The sequence below is a fragment of the Rhinolophus sinicus genome, linkage group LG11 (assembly GCF_036562045.2).
Source record: "Rhinolophus sinicus isolate RSC01 linkage group LG11, ASM3656204v1, whole genome shotgun sequence".
Taxonomy (NCBI): domain Eukaryota; kingdom Metazoa; phylum Chordata; class Mammalia; order Chiroptera; family Rhinolophidae; genus Rhinolophus; species Rhinolophus sinicus.
In genome coordinates, this window is record NC_133760.1 from 62,542,214 (window position 1) to 62,556,441 (window position 14,228).

Sequence of the window (14,228 nt, forward strand, 5' to 3'; positions counted from 1 at the left end):
ATCTACACCTGTTAAATTTTTGTGTTTTGATTTGATGTAGTTAGAGTATATCCTTTTTGTATATCTTATGAAAGAACTATGTGATTATAAAGTGATAAATATTACTAGTAACATTTGTGTGAAGAATTTAAGAATAGTTCCAGTTTTAAGTACAAATTTTGTCATCTCTAGAATTGGCTTTCATTTGCATATTTAACTCTGTGGAGTGAAAAGATAAGCCAAGCAGTAGCTCAGAAACTTTTAGGCTGACACACAGTATCTTAAGTTCTGTGAAAATTCGTCTAAACACTGCTGTTAGCCATGCTATATTTTACCGTCTTACCACAAAAGGTTCCCATCAGAAAACTTATCAGAAATTGCTGAATTCAAGTTGTATGTATGACATCCTAGGAAGCCTTTCCAAAGAATAAATTACCTTGATATGGTTGGTTCTTCATGAAAATGCATTTTGGCTCTATTACTTTTGTTTTATGGAATTGATGTGTCAGTGAGGTGGGAATGGAGATAGTGGCAAAGTCTTTGGGTTTGGGCAGGCAACAGAAGAGGAAAGGAAATGGACCACGGGGTATAGAAGGAGATCATTTCCAATGAAAAACAATTGTCAGTAGAACCTGCCTCCATGACTGCTTGTTCCACTTCAAAATTCAAGTTTAACTGCCTGTGTATTTCAGTTAGAAAGAAATTCAGGTTCTAGCCAAAATGCTACATATTATTTCCCTTGAAAAATGCCCCTAAACATAAGCAATAAAGCAGTGCTTGCTTAAACCTATGATATGCATTTCTAAAGAAATCCCCAGCTCCTAATCTGTTTCAGAATTTTCCCAAGAACTAATTATAATCATGTAGTTTCTAGAATCTGCCATTTCTTCTTTTCTGGCATTTCTCTTAATGGTTTTGTGATCACATCTGAAGGTTAATACCCCAGGACAGAATTCATGTTGCACCTAGAGATTTTAAACTCATTTAAATTGAGTAGATGTTCTTTTACTGTCTTTGCATCTCTCCTGACAGTTCTTTTCTATATCTTCCTTAATCTGCCCTTTCTGGTTTGAGGATTGGGTGCTCTTATAGAGAAGATGGAAGAAAGCAAAATGAAGATGGAACTACATAGCTCAGTCTTCTCTTGGGGCTGCACATTGTAACGTCAGTGACTTTGGCTAATGTTCTCCATTCATATTTAGCTTTTTCTTCAGCATTTTTCATAAGCTTCAGTCATTATGGATTCTGATTTTAATCCTCAAGGGTTATGATACTCTTATATACAGGTAGGTCATATACCTCCATCCATCTTTTCTAAGCTTTCTTTTCATATCTAATCCCATGAGAGTCTCCTTGTACAGCAACCAATTTCTGTAGATTTCTCCCCAGTTGATTTCCTTTACCAGAATTACTTATTGCATAATCAGAATGCCATATTTTAGCATCTTCTGTGGCCTATGAAGCACTGCTCCCTATAACCATGGGACTACCTGACCCATCCTTTTTCTGACCTTTTTTGGAAAGCTGTTGTCTCAGAAAACCTGGAAGCAAATGTTCAGGGCTGTTCATGTAGGAAACACTACCTCGTGATGTTCAGTTTCAGGAACTGCTCACTGCCTACAAAGACGATTAAATCAAGGCCCTTTTCCTGGAGGAGCTAGCAGCCTAGTAGAAAAAACTAACACTCACATAGGTAAATGCAATACACTGTGGTAATTGCAAAAATAACCAGCGTGCCTGCCAGCCAAGAACGCAAGTCTGGTTATTCCTTGCATCTGCAGATCCTAAAGTTATGTCACACACACCCAACGGCTTCTCTTATGTTGACAATAGCTAACCAGTTCTTTGGTGGCCACAAGTCCAGAGTAAAAGTTTTCCTCCTTGTTTCTCCCAGGGGAAAGAAAGTGGTCAGGAAGTAAATTTTATCAGGTGTGTTTTCTTCTAGCCCATTTAGAGTTCAGGTATTAGGGTGGTTGACAGCCTTCCATGTCTCTGCAGTTTTACAGTGTGTTTTGGTGAAGTCATGTTCTGGTGAACTATACGTGCTCTCCTGGGTGCTACGCTCCCTTGTCACCTTTGGGTGTCCTCACAGCTCTGCTCCTAGCGCTCAGAGTGGTGTGCGCTGAAATGTGTTCTTCAAGCTTCCAGTTTCTGATTGTAGACATTGCTTGTATAGGATTCTTGACTCTTCCCGTCGTTTAGCTCTGTCGCTTGTATGTTCTGGTTCAGTTGCCATCTAATCCAGGCTATCATGCTTCTAAGATATATATATATATATATATATATATATAGGCTTCCTAGGATGTCATAAATACAACTTGAATTCAGCAATTTCTGGTAAGTTTTCTGATGGTAACCGTTTGTAATAAGATGGTAAAGTAAAGCATGGCTAACAGCAGTGTTTAGATGAATTGTCACAGAACTTAAGCTGTGTGTGTGTGTGTGTGAATATATATATATAGCTTTGTATAGAGACATTTTTTCCATAAGTATTTTTCCCTGTTTGTTTTTTTTGTGTTTGTTTTTTTTAACAGATTCTGCCTCCTTAGATCCTTCATAAAGCAAACATCTAGGTGTTTTTCTGGTTCCCATTTCATGATCTGATTGTCCCCCAAAATAGACTTATAGATCCTTGTAAGAACATTCTAGAAGAGAGAAGTACACATTGTGCAAAACACATCTACTTGTATTTTGAAATAGTCCTACTGTATTTCATGATTAACTTCTTCTGCCCTGTGTTCAGTATGGAAAGACCTTTCCCTCTTCCATCTCAGTTTCTCTTCCTGAGCTTTCCCAGTCACTGTTGACCCTGCATGAAGGCAGAATTGGTCATTCTCTTCTTTATGCCCCTTCATAGCAGAATAGCACTTATTATTTATTTAAATCGTAGTTATTTAACCATGTTGCCCTCCCCTTTTCTTGGCCTGTGAGTCCTGCCAGGACAGGGAGCAGTTGGTAGTGTGTTTGGCAGAGAGAAGAAATATTTTGGGGTCAGACTGGGTTTGATTACTGACTTAGACACTTAAACTATATAACCTTGAGCAGATTCCTTAAACTACCAGAGCCACTTAGTCTCCTTGTTTGTAAAATAAAGTTAATACAGCTCATTGGATTGTTGGTACTGAAGTGAGTCATTAAATCCATAAAGTATGTAGTGAATGAATAGTGTCTAGAATAGAAAAATGATACAATATAGTTAATAGACCTATTTACCCTGTGCACATAATATTAGAATATCTTTTAAAAAACATTTCTTAGTAAATAATTTTGGTGTGTTGGATTTAAAAAATTATATTTGCTTCTGTTTTGGCATCTCAAGCACTATGGAAAACATCATGTTAGTGGTTCCTTTCCCTCGGTTTACACGCAGAGAAACCCTTTGGGCCCTAACACTTAGCTGATTGCTGCTTTCAGGAAGATTTGCATCTCTTTGGAGAGAACGACTTGATTCAGAGCATTATACAGATAGGAATTAAACAGGCTTTTTTGGGCAAAGTGATTTTCCATCTCCTCTCAAGTTGGACCTTGGATTCAGCAGATTCAGCGGATATCTTGAAGCATGTCAGTCTCTAAGACTGAGCTGCATGCTGAAGAATGTACAAAATATCTCCTTGCAGACCAGATGGGTCAGTAAAATTGTGAGGGAGAAGATAGGAATACAGTAGCTGTCACAGCACAGTTTGCTGCCAGATGAGTGTGGCTCAGACTCAGTGCTAGCATCTGGAATGATCTGAGTGGAAGAGAAAAGCCTTAGACTTTGGAAGCTTGAGTAAAAATTAATTGAAGAGATCAGGAAAGCATTCTAGACAAGGAGAGAGAAAGTAGAGAGTCCAGAAAGCACAAATCGTGTTTAGCTGATCCTCATGGCCTCTTTTCCTGTTTATGTCATTTCTGCTTTCTAGTGGGAATAAATTTTACCAGTTTTTTGTTATTACTTTGTTCAAGTTCCCATGTTCTCAGAACTCCTTTTTTACTTGCGGTCTTAGAATTTTTCACGTACTCCAATCTCTCCTTTCAGATTTATTAAATCTTTAAGTTTTGTCTGTGTCTCAGCAGATCTGCTCCGCAGTAGTGGCTGTCTTGCTTTGTAATAAACAATCCTAGAAATTTGAGCATCAGCTCTATTTGTTTAAGTAGAATAACATTTTGCATAGACAATCTGATTTTATAAGTCTATTTGAAAGAATTCATTCACATAGTAGTCATTTTCCCTGCAAATTTTAGTGAATAAATTGAAATGATTTTTGTGTTTTTCTTAAAGTACAGTACATCTATATCATGAAGGCTTTCTTTTCTTATAGGAGAAATTCTGTGTGCTCTTTTTTTGGTTTAACACATAGGACATGCATAATTTGTTTATATTTGAGTTGCTAGCGGTATTTTGAAGTTTGGGAAAGTTGAGGCTTTCTTAAAATCAATGGAGATGGACTCCGGCCCAAAACTAATAGAAAATAGTGTGTAACACGGTGAGGTGTGTGTGTGGAGAAGGACGCAGTGGCTGAGACAGGCTGTACCCTGTGTCCTTCTAAAAATGCATGGAGATTTGAAAATCTAACTGGCAAGGAGTAACCATGGCAGGAACTAGATTTCTGATGTACAACTACTTGTACCAAGAAAGACTTGTTTAGTAACCTAACCACTGGAGGGAGCCTCTGGTTTGAACTGTAAAGCACAGCAGTGAAAAAAAGGAAGATAAAACTTTATAGAGGAAAAAAAGAAGAAATGGTTTGTGGAGTAACCATTAAAAACGGCTTGAAAACTAAAGAGTAGAATAATCTCTTCTAGGAATATTATTGTGTGACCGGGACTCTCGACAGCCGCTCCCCAGTTGGGATGGGATTGACCACTCACAGAGAGGAATTTAACTTGAAATAAGAGGTCACGGGCTCTAGGGACTACAGTGGAGAATGGAGTAGCCCCAGCATGGGGGCCAATTATGTGGGCCAGCCATCCCAACCCAAACACGAAAGGAGGGAAATTGGTGGATGTGTGAATTTACTTGCGTCTACCGTGTTTCCCCAAAAATAAGACCTAGCCGGATCATCAGCTCTAATGCATCTTTTGGAACAAAAATTAATATAAGACCCAGTCTTATTTTACTATAAGACCTGGTCTTTATAACATAATATGACATAATATAATGTAACATAATACTGGGCCTTATATTAATTATTGCTCCAAAAGACACATTAGAGGATGGTCCAGCTAGGTCTTATTTTCGGGGAAACATGGTAGCTGGTTTAATTAGCGTGGCCTACATGTTTATTGTTAACTGGAAAGACCTCAGTGGGGAAACCAAAAGGAAGGTAGAGGCAAGAATTCCTCTACCAAAGCAAGAGGAGACAGAAAATCCTGACCTGGTGGTACACATTGCATCAGAGGCAGCAAATCCTCGCAGTAGCCCTTTGCTTTAGGCTTCCTCTTGACTGTGCTTTATTTCACTGTGCTGTCATTATACGTAGGTCTTCTTTCTGTCTTAACTCCTGGCAGCGAATGTTGTTTTCCGAATACAGTCTTACCATGGTACCCTAATATGTAAAATAGGTGAAATCAGGTTGGAGGAGGTTGGGGTGTGTGCCCTGTCCCCTCAGCTTCCTCCCCTGTGGCTCCTGAGATGGTTTTGCAGGCTGTGAAACCAATTTGAAAATCATTCTTTGAGGAGACGCAAACCAGTAAAACTCATTGGCTTGTCACCAGTGACAACTTCTCGAAAGGAGCAGATTTTCCCACACTTTTGCTGTCTGTAGCAAAGTTTTGCATTTCATAATAATGAACATACTGCAGTTTATCTGAGGAACAAAGAGGAAAGAAACCCATTTGGCCACTCTAATGCTCACTGTGCTCTTGCCTAAGCCATTCATTTTTCCTGCTTTATGATTTTCTGTGAAAGGTGCGATGTTAGAACACAGCTTAATTTTTCTCTCGTAATATAGTTACTGCTTATAAAACATGTCTTACTCTATACTTCCTAATACATAGTTGGACTAGTCTAGTGTTGGATAAAATACCAAAGGTGGTTTCAACTTGTGGGTTTTTCAGGCTTGGGGGTGTGGGGGGTGTCTGTGTAGTAACTAAAGCTCCAAGAATGAATGACAGCTACTGTTCTTCACCCACCAGCACATTTCCATGCATGTGCCTAACTGGCCTCTCTTTTTCCTAAACATCTTAGCATCTGTTAATCATATGTAACCCTATGACATTTCTTCAGTTGCTTTTTCAGATTGTAGTTGTTGAACTTGTCTTGTTGTTTTTGTTTTGTTTTTGTTTTTTTATTTATTTAGTATTATTTTTTCAATTAAAGTTTATTGGGGTGACAATTGTTAGTAAAGTTACATAGATTTCAGGTGTGCAATTCTGTGTTACATCATCTATAAATCCCACTGTGTGTTCACCACCCAGAGTCGGTTCTCCTGCCATCACCATATGTTTGAGAACTTGTCCTGTTGTCGCGTTGTCTCTTCAGGTAGATGTTGAACTCCCTGAGGAAGGGAGTCGTGGTTTAAGTGCTTCATCCTTCTTGTGCACATTCAGTAAATAGTTGTTTTTTGTTTTAACCTTGGCAGCCTTAACATATACATTTTATAATAATTTTGTTGTTGCTAAAATCTAGATTTGTCATCTCAGTATGTGATGATAGAACTGTTATGAAGCTGGCGGGATTTTAACCGTAATTTCTTCACTAAAAAGTGTTCTGAGCCAGGTAAACAAAGTATACTGATAACTTCTTACACACTAGAATGTGAGAGAGTGGTAGATGGCATCTTGAAAGTTCTTTAAATTCTATTTCTTTGAGGTTTATACTGAAAAATAAAACTACTGCGAGCAACTTGACCTGGTCTCTGCCCTCAAATTATTTAGAACCAAAAATAATGTTTTGTTGTACATATTTGAACATTATAAATTACAGTTGGGTTTTTTAGTGTCACAAAACATTTAAACATGTTAGCAGTTCTTTAAAAATATACAGTCCTCTCCTAGTGTATTACACTACTAATTAAATACTTTAAAAATGAAATCACTGTCATTTTTAACATGAAATGTGTTTAGTGATTTGATTTTCATTGTACTTTGCTTGGTCTTTTCTCGTCTTTCTTATGGAAAGTTTAAAGTGCTTTCTCATATTCGTCTTTGCAATATTTTGGTGGCAGGAGGACTTATTGGGTCCCCAGTACTTCTGTGAGAACCCTGCCCGTTTTCCCTGCGTTCCTAGGAGGAAACCGTTGTGCTCACGCCGGTTCTTGGCACGTGAGAATTCCTCCGCCTGGGCTTTTTGGAAAACTTTCTATCTGTTCAGTACTGAGCACTAGGGAGAAAAATGTTTTCAGACATTTATCAGGTAATATATAGACTGCACATTGCTTTCCTTCTCCTATTTCATTTTATCTTTACGAGAGAGTGAGGGGGATGTTACTCCTACTTACGTATGAAGCAGGATCCTGAGACGTTAAGAGAATGACTGACATGTCCAGTTATATTAAAAGCCCGCGTGGAGCCGCCTTACGCAGCCATCTGCAGTTTCCAGCGCAGTGTTTTCTCCATTAGACTTGCCCATATTGAATTGTACCCCTGTGTGAATAAAGTTCCTGTATAAATGAAGTTGCATCAAGTCGAGTCTAATGGTCCGAGTCCTGGGACTATTTGAAAGGAAAATTGTATTTGAGCGGGATTATGTAGAGACTCAGAAAAAGGAATCTTCGCATCCGTGGTTCTCCTCCAGTAACGATTTCCCCCCACAGCGTCATTGGCCATGCCTGGAGACATTTTTGGTTGTCAAGAACTAGGGGTGTTGGGGGGGGGGGGTTGTGTGTGTGCGTGTCCGTGTGTACAGGCACGCGTGCACACACCTCCACCTGGCATCTAGTGGGTAGAGTGCAGGGATGCTGCTAAACATGTACTGCGTAGAACAGCCCTTACAACAAACAGTCATATAGTCCAAACTGTCAGTAGTGCTGAAGCTGCTAATTCCTGCTGTTTGTATTGCAAGGAATGGAATTACCAGAAGCCCTCGCAGCAGAAACAAAATTGGGTCAGAGGCAGGGAGCAGATACAGGAGGTGACTTCAAGTGCACTGGGCTGAGATGAGCTCTTTTGATGGGGTTAGGTTTTAGCGGATTTTCTTTTCTTTGCACTTTCTTTGTGTCAACATTTGCTATAGCAACAGTGGAGACAACAGTGAAGAAAACTCCTTCTAAGCTCCTCGAAATAGCGGTCCTATTCCAAGAACTGAAGATGTCAGTCCACTTCCCTATGGCACTTGCCGCTTCCCTGTACACTGCCCATTGTGCTGTCAGGCTTCCAAGAAGTCCAGGGCACATGAGAGTTTTTGGCAAGATCGTAGGAATTATAAACCAGCTAATTTATTTCATAAGGTATCTTACAATCATAGTTCACCCTGGGGGATCTAAGTTTCTCACTGTTTCTATGTCAGCTACCATTTGTGAATTTCTTTGAGTGGCATACTCTTGCTGAATTTCATGAGTCTAAAATCAGAGAAACAAACATCTTTTTAAAAAATAGACTTTATCTTTTTAGAGTTTTTAAAGTTTTTCAGTACTTTAAGTTCACAGCAAAATTGAGTGGAAAGAAGCGTTCCTATATATCCCCGGTCCTTGAACAAGTGTCTTTAGACTTTAATACTAAGTTGTCAATAAACTTTATATACATGCAGTGTTATTCTGTTAATGCAAAACGAAGGTTTCCTTAGTTCCAGTTCTCATTACATGTAAAGCAGAAGTAAGGAGGAAATCAGTCTTAGTGAGTTACGGGTATTTTCTTTTCCCCAAGTCAGTGGACGAGAGGCTCAAATCACCTACGTAGGCTTCTTACTGGCTTTGGCTGCCTAGTTTAAGAACATTCATCTTCCTCAAAATGTGCCCACATAGTGCTACATCATCTTTTTATATCAGGGCAATTTTCTTCCCCTCCTAGGAAGTTTTCCTCATTTAGAGTTCAGTTTCTGGTAAACTGAAAACCATCTTAAGTTACTCAGTCTTGACAGTTTGACTGCTTTAAGGGTTAGAATGTACCATAGGCACCAAACCTTCCTGTAATTGAGGGTGTTCTGGGACTTGTGACGTCATCTTGTTAATGCCTCATGCAGGTGGAGGCGGGGACAACTGATGATTGTGTTGTTGATTAGAATACATCCCCTCTCCCCAAATGCAACGTCCAGTTTGTTCCTTCAGCCAAAATATTTCTCTGTCCTGCTCATCATGGCTAATAGACATATGATAATGCTTCTGTGTTTCTTTTCTGGTTCCTTTTAATCACGGGTTTCATAGGCCCCTGGGTTTTCTCTTAAATATTTGACGTATTAAAAAGTCAATTAATAGTCTATACAAAGTAGATAGAGTTAGTGTTACTAAGAACCCAACTTAGGGTCTGTGTTGAAATCCTCACTCTACAAGTCCTGTGACCTCGGGTCAGTTATTCTGGAGTCTTACTTTATCTGATAAATGCAAATTATTCCCCCTGCTCTGCAAACTTCACAACATAAAGATCAAGTGAAATAAGTGACTCTGAGAAGCGCCTTGTAAGTTGTACAACACAAAGTGTATGGAGGATGCAGCTAGAAGGGGAGCTTTAGGCAATTGCATTGATTGTGAAATGGAAGTAGGTTGAAAGAATTTATTTTCCCTTCCATTGACCTGTCTGTATGGCCTGAATTGCCTTTACTTCATCTTAGTGTAATTCAGAGGTGACTTTTGTTGGTTTGCATTGTAGTTTTTTTTGGTTTGTTTTTTTTTTTTTGCCTTTTTACAAATAAGGTTAATAGGGTTAAATGATTCACTTGGTATCATTTGGCATACATCAGTGATTGGTGCGAAACAAAATTCTGAATTCACCTGGGCCTGTTACATCATCAATCATCATTATCATTATCATCAGTGGTGATTGCTAATCAATTCTGTAAAAACCAGAAATCATTTTCTATGCTCTTCTCAAAAACCTCAGTGGTAGCTTGACCTATATTCCTGTTTTCAAACAGCCATTATTCTAAGTAGTTACACTTTCCGCTTTCTGCCCCGCCCTCCCAACCAGTTCGTTACAAAATGCGGATTCTGGATGATTGTAGATCAAGTTAGTTTAATCACAATTTATATAAAGCCTTTTGACGCTGAGAGTGACTTGCCATGTTGGATGCTGTTTGTACATAGACCCAGAGAACTGCAGGACTCATGCGCTAAGTGACTGGGAGAAAGAACTGTTAGAGTAGGGTAAGCAGGCTGTGCTGGAAATTATTCCATCTGAAAGGTAGCCCCTGCCGCCTTGGCCTTTGTGACTAATGGAAAAATACTCTTTTCAAATTCAAAAGCCTACTCATTACTGCCTTTCTCCTCTGAAATGCATTACCAGTTTTCTAATCAGGAAGAATAATTATTTTCCTTTTTCTATTGGCTTATGTTTATTCTTCATAAAATGACTTTTCTTCCATTTAACGGGCTCAGAAGTAAGCTCCTGTATTGAATTTGCAGGCTTGCTTTTTTTATATAGAATAAATCAGCTCAGCTGGCGAAATGCCTCGCTAACTGAAACTTCATAATGTGGCTGGAACGAAATTGTGCTCCGGAGCATTGAGTCTTTAAACTGTATTATTGATTTACAAACGCAACATGGTGAGGAGGCTAGAAGGAGGCCCAGAAGCTCCTCCTGATTCCGGAGCAAATTTTTTCCTCATTTCAGGGGCTCTGAGCTCACGAGCAAATCCCAGACAAGTTTATCTTGCGAGGACAACCCATTTTAAATGCTCAATAAAGAAAGAATAATTCTCCTCCCGCTTAACCACTAAAGAACAAACATATGTTTCTAACGTCAGCTTTTTATTTTTTTTTTTTTATCTTTCATTTTTTGTTGGTAAATCTCCCAGACAACAGCAGTTCTGTAGAGAGTTTAAATATGAAGGAATGGCAGGACGGGCTAAGGGCACTTCTACCCAACATTAACATCAACTTTGGTGGACTGCCCAATTCTTCCTCCCCCTCCAACGCCAACAACCACAGTGCACCAACGTCCAACACTGCCACCACCGACAGCCTGAGTTGGGACAGCCCTGGCAGCTGGACAGACCCAGCCATCATCACAGGTAACTCTCTCGCTCCTTCAGCTCCGCTGACTGCCATCAGTTTAGTTTTTTTTTAGCACAGATTAAATTAACACAGAGGTCTTTTCCCCAGAAGCTTCTTTTCACAAAGCCACATATGTGGGGCAGCTTGTTTCGTTCTGCGGGGTGCGGTCTCGCTTCATTCTGTTGGCGTAGTTGTGTAACAAGACATTTGGTGCCTCGGTTGCTTCTTTTGGTGTCAGTAGGTGCTAACATCTGGCCGCATGTGTGTATTGTTTCGGTCTCAGAATATAGTAAGGATCTGGCTTATCCTCTTAAAGGGACATACTCCACTTTTTAAAATAAAGCTCTCTATTATAAGGCTGTCTTGTTTATGTATTGCTATTAGAGGAGAAGCACAATTGGGAAATAACGTCATACAATTCTGGGGACTCGTTTCTTCAGCTCTGCCTCTGTGACAGTGGGGGACAATATCTGGTCTGTGTAGTTGAAGAGGAGGCATGGGTTTCTGTGACAATAAATTGTGGTCTTTGTGGGTGGAGGCTAAAAGGAACGTAAGATTAAAAAGGTCTTATTTGGAAGGGGTTTAAAATTGTAATCTCTTTGGTTTCTTTTTGGGTAAACTAACCACCTTTTAAAACATTTTTGTTTGACGAATTTCGTATTCCTTGTGCCCAAACTCACAATTTTTCCTCTTGTCTTCTTTTCTCTCCTTAGGTATTCCAGCCTCTTCAGGAAACAGTTTAGACTCTCTTCAAGATGACAATCCTCCACACTGGCTAAAATCCCTTCAGGCCCTCACAGAGATGGACGGCCCCAGTGCCGCTCCATCACAAACCCACCACAGCGCCCCCTTCAGCACACAGATCCCTCTGCACAGAGCCAGTTGGAATCCCTACCCTCCTCCTTCAAATCCTTCCAGCTTCCACTCCCCACCCCCAGGCTTTCAGACGGCCTTCAGACCCCCCAGCAAAACCCCCACAGATTTACTACAGAGTTCAACACTGGACCGCCATTAGGGAAAGAGGAGAAACCATTAGAAAAATACAGGATTTGTCCCACCCTGTTTTGCCCCCTCAGCCCACCCAACAGCTCCCTCTCATCTCTTAAGTTCTGAAGAATCCAGTTTCTGATCAATTTTTTTTCTCCCTACCCCCAGATGCAATGCGATCACAGGGTCATTACCGTCTTTTTTTTTATTGTAAGAGTTTCTGTTGATCCAGCATTTGAGTGACACTGTTGAATGTTTCCTAAAAATGCCTTTTTAAGGAGGAAAAAAAAAAATCAAAGGGCAGTCTCGATACTTAGAAAATTACTGTTTGTTACGCGTAATAATGACATAATCTGCTTAGCAGAAAATGACGATTAATCTCTAGGAAAGGTCAAGTCAATGCATTGTCAACTGCAGAAGTTTGAAAACCAGGTTAATCGAAATGAGATTGCTAGATACATGGGGGAAAGCGGTGGTCCTGGCATCCATCTCGTATTCAGCTTATCACTATTGCAGGGAAAATGCTTTTAATTTAATTTAATTTTTAATTGTTTTGGCAAGTTGATGGAGAGGACTTGATTTTGTTGTGAAGAAAAATAATTTATTGGAAGTTGATGGAAAGACACATTGATCTGTAGTAGTAACTGGCCAATTGCTAAAGAGTTTATAAGGAGGGGAGAACTATTTTTTTTTTGAAAGGAGAAAAAATGTTTTGGCTTTAGATTCAAAATAAATTCAAATGTTTTAAAGAAAAAAAGTATTCACAGATGTAATACCTATGCATACTATAAGAGCTGAAATAGAAGTGATTTCTTCAGTCTTTCTCATCTGTCAGAATCTTTTTTTCTTTTACATTAAATTCACCTGACTGGCACTCAGCACTGCTCTGGGCCATCTGATCACCATCAACAGCAAATCTCTGACCTCCTTGCCTGCAGCTTATTTAACCCTGTAGTTTCTGGACGTTTGTGCAGTATTGAAAAGACAGGAGAAAAGAAAACAAACCTGGTTATAACCTGACGCTAAAACTAAAAACAAGGAAATGTACCTCTTTCTTCAGAATTAAAACTAAAATCTTAAATAAAACAGAAAACTTGATGATGACCCTTGGAATGTTCTTGTTTTTTTGTTTTTCCGTGTCATTGCACGTGAGTTCAGAACAGTTCATGAGAGCAGTCATCAGACGTTTCCATTGATGTTACATCATCAACAATAGGGAGGATGGTATAGAAGAAGAAATTAGGTAAAATTCATGGTATTGTCAGTCTCTGCCATCTTTGATGTTCAGCCCGCCTTGTCCTCAAGAAGTCCTCTTGCAGTGGCTCTCTGTAGAAGACACCTCCTTATGCTATTGTATTATGCAGACCAAACCTTCCAAAGTGAGGAGCCTCGTGTACCAGAAAGGCGCTGGGCTCTGGATATGCTGAGGTGTTGCTTGTCTTGGGGAGACCTGGCGGGGGTAAAGGTGGGGCAGCAACAGCGCCTTGGAGAGCGCCATGATGGGAAAGGTGGGGAGACACTGATTGGACAACCCACCGTTAGCTCTTGTACAGCCAGCCATCAAGGGAATACCTGCTGATGGAGAGAAGGTCACACCGCTGACCAAAGGAGGGTAGAGGACAGAACTGACATGTTCCCTACCAGATTGCTAGGATTCTGTGTGGGGTGTGTGTGTCCTCACTTGGATTACATTCACAAGTCCAAAGCTGCAGGTGGCATGTTTTCAGCCACAGGCACTAAGGGAATCTTTGTAGGATGAATGAAATAGATCTTCTAACTCTTACATTGTGCTTTCAAATGCTTTTTCTCCTTCTTAACCTTTACTTGGTACTTCAATTTTCTACCAACACCCCCCCAAAAAAAAAACCCAAAAAAACAATTTCAACACCATTTTTGAAAACACATGTGAACAGAATAGTTGCAAACGTTACCACAAAGAGATGTTTCACTGGGTGACTAGTAAATTGGTTTTTATTTTCTTTTTTAATTTACCAAAATGTTACCGTGATAGAGAAGAGAGGACCAAAAACTTTAGGATCTCTTTGTCCTGTGAACGTTGCTTCAGTCTCCTGAATATTCACATTGCACTGCCAAGGGAGGGATTAACACGTATATAATAGTCAGGTAGCAGTGAAGTGTAGTCAAGGCTTTGGGGTGGGGGTGTGGGGGGGCGGTGGGATACTCCTGGGAATCAGT

General features: G+C 39.8%; 1 protein-coding gene across 6 annotated transcripts in view; it reads left to right on the forward strand.

Moving 5' to 3' along the window:
• Positions 1-13,136, forward strand: part of CNOT4 (CCR4-NOT transcription complex subunit 4) — a 113,982-nt gene extending 100,846 nt beyond the window's left edge. For 3 of the 6 annotated variants that reach the window (XM_074315333.1, XM_019750758.2, XM_019750749.2), the window contains exon 11: positions 11,759-13,136. In XM_074315333.1, coding sequence (XP_074171434.1) covers positions 11,759-12,060 — 302 coding nt within the window. In that variant the 3' untranslated portion in view covers positions 12,061-13,136. Of the gene's footprint in view, positions 1-10,846; positions 11,063-11,758 lie in introns of all 6 variants that reach the window. The other 3 variants (XM_074315331.1, XM_019750740.2, XM_019750734.2) reach the window with 2 other exon arrangements.
• Positions 13,137-14,228: the final 1,092 nt, after the last annotated feature.